Below are 12398 nucleotides of genomic sequence, written 5' to 3'. Positions count from 1 at the left end.
CACCTTCCTGCCCCTGCCCAGGCAGGATGGCCAGGGCTTTCTGTGGCCTCATTTGTTTTTCTGTACAGAAACTGACCTATGAAGGCTTCTTGGTTGACCTTGGGGTAGATGGAAAGCTCCTGTGTTCACTCTTGTGTTTGGGTTCTTCTTAGTGTAAGAAGGTCAAAGGCCTCTTGCTGCCCAACCCTCAGAATGCTACGGGTCATGTCTACTCGCAGGAATCCCTGAAAGAATTCTTGGAATTTGCCAAAAGGTAAAAGCTTGGTCCCTTCAGACTGGATGACATTCCCAAGAGTGGTCCCTTCCCTCCTCATCACAAAATCAGAAGCAGAGGTCATTTACCCTAAATATGCTTAGCTTACTCTCTGCTTCGTGGAGTTGTGTACAACTAAGTGAAACCAAAGTGGAGAAGCAGCCACATGCATACCATTTGCAAGATGCTGCCTCTCCTTTCCTATTCTCTTCTCTAGTACAGACACTGGCATAGTAGTCATAATTAAGTTTTGTTGCTTTTCTACTCTATGACAAAAGGGCATTGCCCAACATCATTCCCCACACTACTTGGCCTGAGGAGTCAGATGACGGACCCTCAAACCTTGTACAAGGAAGATGTGCCTGCCCCTCTGTAGGTCTCACAGGAACCTAAGGGGTGGGGCACCTTGAAACTGTTTATCTCTAGAGTGCTAAAATAGCTCTAGTAGGGCACATGTTCTTTTCTAGATGAGACTTCCTGAAGTTTTAGGATAACCTAGAGCAATTAATGGCCCAAAGTAGGGCCAGGAGAGTGTTGGAGGTTGTGAGGAAGAATTTAGCAGAGCTAACTTCCCATACAAGTTCTCACACCTGCCAGGTAACAGAGTTAACTTCATACCTCACAGCATTCTTTTCCTTTTTGCCTGTGAGAGGCGGGTGAGAGCAAGGTTGCAGAGGGTTGTGGGGAGAAGAGGTAACATGAGGTGCACATTGTGCCCCCCTAGGTATTGCCCCTGCTCACTTCAGACTATGGGTGGGAACTTTGCGCTGTGTGAGATGAACACACTCTAGGATAATGCACCTCTGCTTGGTGGTTTAAAGTGGAGCACTGTGCTCCTCTGTCTTTGGGGTCCTTCATTCTCTGCCTCAGTATGGCAGGCTGGGTGCAAGGTCCCCTCTGGTCTATCGCCTCCTCCAACCTTACCCCTTGGAAGGGCAGGGTGGGTTCCTGAGCCAGAGGAGAATCTGCTCTGTATCTGTAGAAGAATAAGAATGAAACGATGTACAATTTCAGAAGGAAACTAGATCTTGTTCTCCTTTCACCCAACTACAGAAATGACCTGCATGTGGTTGTAGACGAAGTTTACATGCTGTCTGTGTTTGATGACTCTGTCCAGTTCCACAGTGTTCTGAGCTTGGAAAGGTGAGTTAGCTTCAGCTGGGGTGCAGGATAATCACGAGGGCCCTGCTTTGCAGGCAGAGTATGTGGAGCAGCACCCTAAGTGGTTACGGGTTAGGAAGGGACTGCAGTGACAGCTGGGGTCCTGAAGGTGAGCAAAGTATCGCCCACTCTAAATGCCATCCTGTATTTAAGCTAACTTGAGGACCAGGTAGCAAGTGCACTGCCAAAGGCCAAGATCAAGTCCCCTGCAGGTGTTCCTAAGCAGAACATAGGGAAAAAACAGGGAAGACCATCTTTGTGTTTTTATTCTGCATGTCTTTTTTTTTTTTTTTTGGTAGTAGTAGTAGAGGTTAGAACAAGGGCTGTTCTACCATTAAGTTACATCTCCAGGCCTTTGGAAACAAATTTTTTTTTGTTAAAATGGAAGTTTTGAGACTGGATCTTACTAAATTGCCCTGGCTGCCCTTGAATTGGCATTCCTTGTGAGCCTCTGGAGTAGCTGGGAGAATAGCCCCACAAGACTGCACCCTCTGCAGCACTTTGTGAAGGGTAGTGTTTGTCTCTAGGGAAAAGATTCCAACAAAACTAGGGAAGGGTGTGCCTGGCAGAAGGAGCAGCTTTACTAAAAGTGGGGCAGTAGGAGCCAGGCAAGCTCATTCTAGATGTGATGGGTGGCCCACATCGGAGCATCAAGCTGGCAGGGACGTGGCTTTGGGCTGGGTGCAGGACAGGCCGGGGTCAGGCACAGGTCCTGGGTTTCACTCTCCAGGCCCTTGGGAGCTGTTCCTTCTACTATGATGAGACCATTGTGGAAGTGACTCAGCCTTGGGCCCTGTTGCCTAAGAGAGACTCGAGTCCACTGTCCTGCTTGCCACTCATTGACCCTCAAGTTTTCATCCTTCAAATACTCCTCTGATTTTGGATTTTTCCATTTCTTCTCCAGGTTGCCTGACCCGCAAAAGACCTATGTGATCTGGAGCATCAGTAAGGTAAGCCCCAGCTTCCAGCCCTGGGGTCTGGGAGGAAGGGGGTCAGGAGGTCTGAAGGCAAAAGATCAGATGTTTGTCCTTCTACCTCTCTTCCTCTAGGATTTTGGCTTGGGCTTAGGTGCTCTGTACACCCCCAATGAAGATGTAGCCTTTGCTGTGAGCCCCTTTAGCTACCTCCACAGCATCTCCGGCATCGTCCAGTACCATCTGCGTTGCTTGCTCCGGGACAGAGGTACCGACTGCACCTTAGGGTAACATCATTGTCACAGAGAATTCCATGGGCACTTGGGCCCCTGATGTGGCCTCAGTATGCTGAGATACCCTAGAACTGTCAGGCATAACCACAGCCAAATGGCTGGATGCAGCTCAAAGTGCAGTAGGCATGGACAGAACGTGGAGATGCCATTCCGAACACAGGACGGGCTTTTGATGTTCAACAGCTTTAGGTCTGTCTGCAGTGGAGGTATTCAGACCCGAACGCAAGGACTTAAGCAATATATCCCATGGCAATGTCTATTTTTATTCTCTGGGACTGTGACTGCCTCAGGCACAGATTACAAACAAACATACACAGCCTGGTCTCATTTTTGAAGGTGGTCAAAGGAGAACTGCCACTCGCATAAGTTGGCAGTGTTAAGTCTATGGTGCTTAGGTTGGCCTTCTTATGCGTCAAGTGAACACTGGCCTCAGATCTGCTTTCATGCCATGGCCCAAGCTTAGAAAATGTCCATTTCTTTCTTTTTCTTTTCTTAAAATGTATTTAGGATGGGGGTTTACAGGGTCTCACTATGTAGACTGGACTCATGGTGATTCTCCTGTTTTCAGCCTCCAAGTGCTAGGATTACAGGTGCACGCCACCACACCCAGTCTCAATCGCAGTCTCCGCACCGCATGCTTCAGGGGATAGAACCCAGGGTGCTGCGCTCTGCCTAAGCAGGTGCTTTAGTCTGCGGAGTTATTTGGCTGGCCAAACTCCATTTCTTTAATTTCCTGTAAAAATACAAATGCCAGAATGGAAGGATTAAATTAAAAGCTAGCATAAGTGAAATAAATTAATGTCATTAGATTAGCAGGTATAGAAAGTTTGCTTTCAGTTCTGAGCAGAGAAGGAGGTAGACAGGGCAAATCCAACTGGATGCATCCCTACGGGGCGCTGAGCTCTTTGATATTTAGCAGAAACTGGGCCCAGCCACTCTGAGCACAGGATCTCAGCCTTGGGAATACCTGGCATTCGTTAGGATCTTAAATATGATTGTGGGCTCCACCCCCAAAGATTCTGATTAAGATGCTCTAAGTCATAACCTGGGTATCATGGATTCAAACGGCTCCCCAAGTGAACCTTCTCAGCTGTCAATGTTGAGAATAACTGGGCTATAATTATGTGGAACGTGGATTCTTCCAAGCTCGTTTTGTGAGGTCTAAAGGGACTGTGTAAGGGAAGATCTGATAACTGATGCTGTCAATGTACCCAGTTGATGGTAGCAGTAGCAGATCCTTCCCCTCTATGGAATAGGCTGCCTCACGGGTTTAATCTTGAAGGGATCATTCCCCCTGGACCACTGCAAAGCCCAGTTTTCTCCAAAGCCATAGATAAGAGGTGAGTGTGTTCGACGTGGATGCTACAGCTCCCATGTGAGACAGACTTAGTCCTGGGTAGGATCTGGCATGATGCTCAGGTCGAGAGACTGGAAGTAGCCCTCTGGCAAGTCTGTCAAAAGATCCACGATCCATTCTCTGTTCCATGTCTCCAGACTGGATTGACCGTATTTACCTGCCCGCTGTTCACTCGAGGCTCCGGACAGCTCATGCGTATGTCATCACAACGCTGCGTGAGTTGGAGGTTGTGCACAACTTTAAGATCTTCTTTCACAGTCGCAGCTGCGGCCTTTACCTCTGGATCAACTTGAAAAACGTGAGGTCTAGGAATGGGGACAGGTGCTCCAGGGCTGAGCCGTGAGGGAGGCGTGGGCTCAGCTCTGTTCCTCTGCCTGCCCTAGTTACTGGAACCGTGTACATTTGAAGAAGAGCTGGTCCTCTACCGCCGCTTCCTGGACCACAAGCTGATCTTGTCCCGAGGCCAATCCTACCTGCTTAAGGAGCCTGGCTGGTTTCGCCTCTGCTTTGCAGAAAATCACCAGCAACTCACAGGTGGTAAGTGGTGCTGACCTAGTAGTCCTAGCATCCTATAAAGAGGCCCCATCAACTCTTCTCTAAGTCAACCTCTAGCTTCAGCACACTGACCCATGTTTCCAGTTTACTTGTGTTCTTTTTGTAAACAGGAAGTAACTTGTATCTCAGGTACCTACCGTTCATTCTATCTTGTGGGTGTCTTTTGCGCCTGTCACTGACCAAAGCATTGGGTCCAGGAACGAGTGGGAAGAAGCAAGGCTTTGTTTTCATGAGGCTGACCCTCTGGTACAGGAGACAGCCACAGGACATGCACTTCACAGCCTCTGAATGGATGGTGTACATGACTTAAAATATTACATCCTATGACATGCCAGGCAGCACTGCATTGAATGGGAACACAACAGCAAGTCATTCATTGTCATGGAGGTGTGTGTAGAACAAGTATCTGTGGTGTTAGTGTAGAAAACATTATGTTAAGAAGAACAAGAGCCAGGTATAACCTTTGACAGGGGAAATGGAGATGCCTGTAGTGTGAGGATATTATATCAAAAATTTCAGCGAATCGTATCCTAAAGAAGGGTAGGCTGAAGTTCAGCATCCCTGAAGAAGAGACTCTGGTGGTCTAGAGTGACCTGGAGAAGTCTGGCCCCACTTGTAAAACCACCATGGTGGTGTTTCTCTTTCTTCCCATTTGGATCCTGTAGCCATGAAGCGGTTTAGACAAGCAATAGCAGATCAGAAGCAATACTGGATACAGAAGTTACTGTTTGATGCCATAGGCTCAGAATATGTTCTGGATCCCTCTGGACCACAAGAATCGGAGCTGAACTGATGCTGCAGCTGTATGAATGGTCTCCTTTAGGAAGGGTAGCCACCAACTGGGTCATCAACCTCTATAAGCCGTGCATCTGGTGCTTGTCTAGCTCTGCATTATTTTAAGCTTTGCTAGTCATGGTTCTTACAATGCTTTTATCGGGTTCCGGGTGGAGGGTGTAGAGATGCCTGTGGGGATGAAGGGAGCTCTCTGGGTCTCTTAAATGGTTTTATTTTTTTACTCAATGTCTAATAAATTATATATTCCTTTACATTTAGGGCTTCTTTTCATTCTTCATAATCACCTTTGGGAGCAGGATGATTTTTCATGCCTTACAAGTTTAATAAACATGGCCAGTTGTGAAGCATCTATGTAGAGCAGTTCAGGACAGAAGTGAGCCTTACCTGACAAAGCACTCGCTCAGCATCTCAGGTGCTCCCTAGAGCACATCTACCTTTGTCCCATGGGCTGAGTGGCCGGTTTGGGGTACAACTGAGGGTATTCCTGCTCCCAAATACAGGACAATTTTCCAGTCTCACCTTTCTAAGAGGCTTTTAAAACATATCTTTGAAGAGAAGCTTGGTGACTTAGTCTGTTCAGGCTTCTCTAATAATAAACTCAAACCTAGTGCTTTATCACTCATGATTCTGGAGGCAGGAGAGAACAGGATCAAAACCTGGGTACGGGGCTGGGGAGATGGCTCAGTGGAATAAGTGCTTCCCTGGCAAGTGCGAAGGCCTAAGTTCAATCCCCGGTTCTACAAAAAAAGAAAAAAAAATCTGGGTAGACGGGTGCCTGGTAAGGACCCACACTGTCGCTATGACTTCAATGACAGGAGGGATGAGGGGCATCCTTTCTTCAGGACTATGTCACCTCTCAAAGGCTCCACATCCTGCTGTCCTCACCTCAGGGTGAGGGATTTTCAAGTCTATTTCAGAGAGACACGAGCTTCCAGTTCCAAATATCTGGTATCTTCTGTATCCATTTTTAATGTAACTGTTAAAATCGCATCTGGTGCGTTTCTCCACAAAGTCCTTTCCATCTGAGCACAGGGGCTCTGCACCCAGAACTGTGCTTACCACTATCTTATAAGCATGTGCCCTAGTAGGCACCTATGCCCTCCTGCCACTGGAATACAAGCCAAGCCACCAAAACCTTCAAAGTGGGCAGCTGAAGTATTTTCCAAATCTCAAACTGTACCCAGGACATTCTATAACATTTGCAGACTACCCTACAAGCTATCAGGAAATCTACAAAGGATTTGCTAACATTGTAGATGCTGCCAATGTCCACAAGGGGGCGACAACCCTGTTCTCTTGATAAAGCAAATTTGAACTTGATCTTTCCTGCTTACACTGGTTAGATTTTAAAAATGTGGAAATGGAGCTACTGGAATCCAAGAAAGCTCTTTGTGGAACCATACTATCTCCTGTGTGCAACACTGGAAAATAAGCGTGGGAAGGGATGACAAAGGACAGCACGTTTGACAGATCTGAAACATCTTCAACAGCAGAATTCTCTGTCCAATAATTTGTAAAAGTAAAAAGACTTTTCTTATTCTGATCTTATGCTTGTGAGTAGCTGACTTCAGTTTTATGTCAAATTATATAATCTTGTATCAAATCTGATATAACAGATTGATGACCTGAGTGCTCCCTGTGTTGCTTTCAAACTAATGAAGTAGGAGCGTAGATTATCAGCATTAATTGTGTGACAGATTATCAGCACACGAGCACCTGCAAAGGTCCCATGGACTGTGCAGAACCTCCTCAAATGGAAACTTTTGCCTTTTGATAAGAACTGTTAGTGTTACCGAAAGCTCTGTTATTTTTCTTTTTAATCTTTATTTGGTACAGGGTGTCACTATACAGTTCAGACTCGTAATCTTCATGTTTTAGTCTCCGCAGTGCTGGGATTACAGGCGTGTGCCATGACTTGTGGTTTCGGGGCCAGCACGGCATACCCGAGGTTTGGGGCCGGCATGGCATGTGGTCCTGGGGATCAAATCCAGGTCCTTATGCTTGCCGGGCAGATGCTTGGACCACTGAGCAGCCTCCCCAGCCCCTGTTACTTCTTTTAAGAGAAAAGATGTTAACCTCTGAGTTGTTTTATCTAAACTCAAATTCAGTGATCAGGTTTAATTGTGGTATTGGCACTTTACCATAAATAAGTGGGTTTGGGATCGCATTTTAGGGGCCCAGTCTCTAAAAGTTTCACCACCCCTATTGTAGATGCTAAAAGGCTTTCAGTAGGGGCTGGAGAGATGGCTCAGTGGTCTAAAGCACCTACTTGAAACAAGCTTGGCAAAGCACAGGGACCTCGGTTCGATCCCCCAGCACCACATGCCAGCCAGCCCCGCCCCCTGGTGGGCTGAGCTGGCCACACACAAACACACACACACAATAAATAAAATGTAATAAATAAAAATAAATATTTTAAAAAAAATGGCTTTCAGTAACAACTGATGGCTCTTGTTAGCCATTTGGATTTGTGACCATACTCTCTCCCATGGGTCCACATTTGGTTCTTTTATTTTCCAATGACAATTATTTTGGTTAGGTTTTTAAAAAAACTTAACAAGTAGAAGCACAACAAGGAATTCTGATTGTTCAGTGTCTTTTTTAAGATCAAAGTTCTAGTATACCGACTGTGACCCTGTGGTGTCAGAATTCACCCATATCTCAGACACTCTGGGGACCTCTGTCAGTAGAAGTAATCATCTCATTGGCCCTGGGTGGAAGCCCCAGCCACCACCTTGCTGCTTGAGGTACCCTTGATGGGCACAGATCCTGCCTGGTTAAGACTGCCCTTCTAAATGAAACAACTTCCCTGGAGAAAAAGCCAAAGTCAGAGTGGCAGGAAGGTGGCCTTACCCCGTGCCTGCACCAGGGAGCCTGCTTGCTTCCTTTCCCACGGAAAACCCTGGGTGGCTCCTCCCGTGACGCCTGGGCACCACGGCATCCAGTACCAAAATAGGCAGGGTGCAGGCAGAAGCAACAAGCGCTGTCCATGGGCTTGGGGGCAGCGTTGGCCTCCCCCAAATACTGATGCCCAGGGCTCAGTCAATAAGAAGCAGAGGAAGGAGAGTTATTGGTCCTCTTGTATCAGTCAAGCAGGACCCGGGTTTACAAAGATTACCTACTATGCCTTCCCTCCCACTAGAAAACAAAGTGGAGGCTGCAGATACCCTGAAGCCCTCAGGGCCTGGGACGGTGCGGGAGGGACCTCTGTCCGCAAGCATTCCAGGCTGCTACTCTGCCTGGGTCATTCCCTTGTTTTCCCCAAGGCAGAAAGCCTTATGACACTCAAAACTGCTTTGCCTCGTCTAATCATTTTAAATATCTGTTCTTACTGGAAGATGTGGTTTATAGGCTAAGCTAATGGGGGCGCGCCTGTGAGAGGTCGCTGTGCGGGCGGAGGTCGGATCCCCGAGTCCTCTCCCTTCTCGGGTTCCATGGGCGGCCCCGGGAGGCGTGGCTCCTCCCTGAGTCCATTTGTGTGGCCAGGGCGCGGGCCCCAAGCAGACGACCTCACCCGGCGCGCAAGCACGGCGTGGGCGGACAGGCAGCTTGCAGGGTCCTCACCCGTGCACTGCTCGCGGCAAAGGAGGCTGACACCAGCAAAGGGGACAGGCGCCCATCTCTGGTGCGTCGCTCACCTTGCAGAGAAGGAAGCGGCGGGGCTCATCCGGGCGCCCAGGCCGTTGGCGCGGACCACACTTCCTGCGCCCGGAACCCGGGGCGGGGCGTCTCGCGGGGCTGCCCGGCCTTGAGGGGGCTCCTCGGTGCAAGTCGCCCGCCCGTGCCCTACTCAGCCAGGAGCCGGGACCCCGGCAGTGCGGCTCCCGTCAGGCCCCTGCTGTCGTGAGGAGCCCAGGTGAGCAGCGGGGGTAGCCCCGCCAAGTTGGGGGAACCCTCCCTCCTCTCACAAAGCAAAATGAAACCGTGGAGGGCTCCCTGGGCGTCTGAGACGTGCACTGGCGGTCGGAGGGTCAGAAAATTAACCCCAGAGTTCTGTTGAAAAGACTCAGTCTTGCGAACGCGGGCCAAGAGCCAGGATGGGTCTGGTCCTAGCGCCCAGCGCTCCGTAGCCCGCAAGCCTCGCTGCTGCCCCTTGCGGTGGGGAGTGTAGGTCCTCCTTGTAGAGGGGTGCGGCTAGAGCAGGGAAGGGCGCACCTCCACGGGTGGGGAGAGGCCCAGGAACCCACGGGACCCAGCGTCACCCTCGCCCCAGTTCGCCCCACCATGGCCTCCACACTGCTGTCTATACCACACGACACCCACCCACAACCTGCTTGACAGATTTTAACCCACTGTCTTGAAAATGAGGCCAACAAGGATGCAAAAACAACGCGGCACAGTAAAAGGATCCTGCGGAAACGGGACACATTTAAGTCACGTTTAAGTGTAGTAGGTGCAATCCCTAGCACGTAACGGATAGCGATCTCTCACATGATTACAACTTGTAAGGGCCGCAGAAAGCATTAACTTGAAGGGGCAGATAACTAATTGGCTAGCTGGGCAGAGCGTGGAGCTTGCCTTAGTCCCAGCTACTAGCAAGGCTGAGGCAAGAGGAGCGGGTGAGCCCAGGAGTTTGAGGGTGGCCTGAATGACATGGTGATGCCCCCACGGAGTGCTGCTATCTTTTTGCAGATGTTTCCTCTTCCTCAGAAGGAATCCAGGGCACCTGCCACCTGTCTAGGCTCGGCCACCACGCAGGACGTGGTCAGTAGCTACCAGGATGGCTTAGGAAGAGAAAGCCCCGGAAAACCAGACCAGAAGCTGCCGGGCCTCTATGGAGTGGGGGACCCCGTTTCCAAGTTCTCCTCGGACAGCTCCTGCCTGTCCTCTAGAGGCAGAGTCATCAAATGGTTCTGGGACTCTGCTGAGGAGGGCTACCGGACCTACCACATGGACGAGTATGACGAGGTCAAGAACCCTGATGTGAGTGAAGCACCACCCCCTGGACCTGGGAGGGAATTGCAGGGCCTGCGCCTTGCCTGGACGCATAACATCAGCTTACCCCTGTCTGGTTAGAGACACGGTCCCCAGACTCACCAGGCTTCTGATGTAGCTCAGGGAGCTGTAGTGTGTAGGGCTCTTACGCCACATGGGATGGGAATTCTTTGTTTCCTGCTACAAACAAGGATGCTTTGTTTCCAGATCAGTGCTGGGACCTGGGACCAGGGACCCTGATTTTTAAGGAAGGAGTTAAAGAACTGTAGTGTGTGTGTGTGTGTGTGTGTGTGTATGCATGCGTGTGGTGCTGAGCACTCAACTCAACCCCCCTGCCTTGTGCCAGCTGGACAGGTGCTCTACCACAGAGCCACATCCCTGGTCCCTACTGTTCAACTTCAGACCTGAAGTAGAACTCAGGGTCACAACTGTGTCACCCCTGGGTGAGCGTGGGTGTCCTGGGATGTTCCAACTTCTAAGACAGCACTGACATGGATCTACCTCCACCCTCGTTTCTGTGCCTGTCGTCCCCAGGGCATCATTAACTTGGGCACCAGTGAGAACAAGCTCTGCTTTGACCTGCTGTCCAGACGGGTGAGTGAGCGACCCTCCACTGGGTGGCTACTGCCCCGAATGCCTCCCCCGCAAGAGCCCGCTGTATTCCTTGGGGGCCCTGGGCTGGGAGCCAGGTTCCAGGTCGGCCTTGGGATGGCTTCCTGTGAGATCTGGGCGAGTCACCTCTGCACTCGGATCCCGACGGACTCTTCCCCTCTTCAGGCTCGGTCCTTTCCCTGCCCCCCTGCTGTGCCAGTCCCTGGTCCCAGAGGGAGCTGCTCTGTACCGCTTGTATTTAACAGCTGACTGCATGAGACCCACATGCCCCATTTGTGACCTTGCTAATTCCTGTGGTGTAAATTCCCATTGTGTGGCTGGCCAATGCTGAGCTACTGATATAGCATCCCTATATGACAGGGTTGGAAGAGAGGGACAATTTTACCCAGTCAGGACCTCCTCAGGTAGCTCAGCACTGAAATGAATAAAGCAGGAAATGCATACATGATTTAATATTTTCAATACAAAGGTAAAAAATAACTGATGAAATTAATTTTAATGATCTATTTTATTTACCTAATCTATCTAGAATGTGATCGTGTCAACATGTAATTAGTATAAAACGGCTATCTTTTGCACATGGTGTTTAAAGCAAGTCTTCAAAACCCAGCGAGTCTCAGTGTAGACAAGATAATTGTCAAGCGCTTGGTAGCACAGGTGGCCATAGCTTCCCAGGGTGGCAGGAGGGAGGGACGTGGCTGATGCCCATGCCCTGTGATGGCCACGACCCTTGTGTTCTCAGCATTCCTTGGGCGCCGTTTATTCTCAGGTCTCCTTGGGCGCTGTTTACTGCTCCCTGCTCCCTTGGGACACTAGGCTTTTGTCTCATATCTATATTTCTATAAGCCCACCCCTCTGAATTTCTAGGTGATGATATTCTGTAAAGAAGAGACAGACACTCCCATGTGGGCCATACCTCAAGACCTAGACAAAAAGAGGAAGCACAGCTACATACTTCCCTAAGGATGGGCATTAGGGGTTGATATTCTAAATAGTATCAATCAACTTGAAAGAGCCCAAACGAGTCACTAGCCCAACCCCCAACAGGAAGAGGCCCTGTTCCGTATTCGTGCCCGCTTGCAACGAGACTCGCTTTCCCATTTGATACTGGATTTAATCACTTTTACCTGAGCAATGGTGCTTGTAATCCCATTGGTTGACCATAGTTTTGTCCCACCTCCTGTCCACCTAAGCGAGTTCCCATCCCCTCTACCTTAGCCTCACATGGCTTTGCACTATAAAAGTCCCTGGAAGAGACAGCTTCCCAGGGAACTACCCGCTCGGGGGCCCCCCCTCCTGTCCCTCTCTTGGACAGGAGCTTTCTTTCTCTCAATAAATATATTCTGCTCATTAAAAAAAAAAAAAAAAGTACTGTGTCAAGGGCTGGTCAAATAGCTCAGCAGATTAAAACACCTGCAAGCAGGAGCAGGGATCAGGAGTTTGATCCCTGGGCCTGCGGCGCTGGCCCTGACCCTGGGGCTCGCTGAGAGGGCAATTGAGACTGGGCGTGGTGGTGCCTGCCT

The 12398-nt window shown here is 49.7% G+C and overlaps 2 protein-coding genes across 6 annotated transcripts in view; both read left to right on the top strand.

Annotated features, from left to right (window-relative positions):
• LOC101561074 (probable inactive 1-aminocyclopropane-1-carboxylate synthase-like protein 2) overlaps positions 1-9080 on the top strand; it is a 13850-nt gene extending 4770 nt beyond the window's left edge. Inside the window, exons 9-15 of the mRNA XM_004627294.1 lie at positions 153-253; positions 1307-1396; positions 2319-2364; positions 2464-2596; positions 4116-4276; positions 4362-4515; positions 8974-9080. Of these exons, the coding sequence (XP_004627351.1) occupies positions 153-253; positions 1307-1396; positions 2319-2364; positions 2464-2596; positions 4116-4276; positions 4362-4515; positions 8974-9080 (792 nt within the window). The remainder of the gene's footprint in view (positions 1-152; positions 254-1306; positions 1397-2318; positions 2365-2463; positions 2597-4115; positions 4277-4361; positions 4516-8973) is intronic.
• Positions 8803-12398, top strand: part of LOC101560679 (1-aminocyclopropane-1-carboxylate synthase-like protein 1) — a 19702-nt gene continuing 16106 nt past the window's right edge. For all 5 annotated transcript variants that reach the window (XM_023710693.1, XM_023710694.1, XM_023710695.1 and 2 more), the window contains exons 1-3: positions 8803-9184; positions 9961-10251; positions 10798-10857. In XM_023710693.1, coding sequence (XP_023566461.1) covers positions 9961-10251; positions 10798-10857 — 351 coding nt within the window. In that variant the 5' untranslated portion in view covers positions 8803-9184. The remainder of the gene's footprint in view (positions 9185-9960; positions 10252-10797; positions 10858-12398) is intronic.

The sequence above is a fragment of the Octodon degus genome, unplaced genomic scaffold, assembly GCF_000260255.1.
Source record: "Octodon degus isolate 3935 unplaced genomic scaffold, OctDeg1.0 scaffold00018, whole genome shotgun sequence".
NCBI classification, from domain to species: domain Eukaryota; kingdom Metazoa; phylum Chordata; class Mammalia; order Rodentia; family Octodontidae; genus Octodon; species Octodon degus.
Note: the sequence above shows the minus strand (reverse complement) of the source record. Positions and strands in the feature narration are given on the sequence as shown.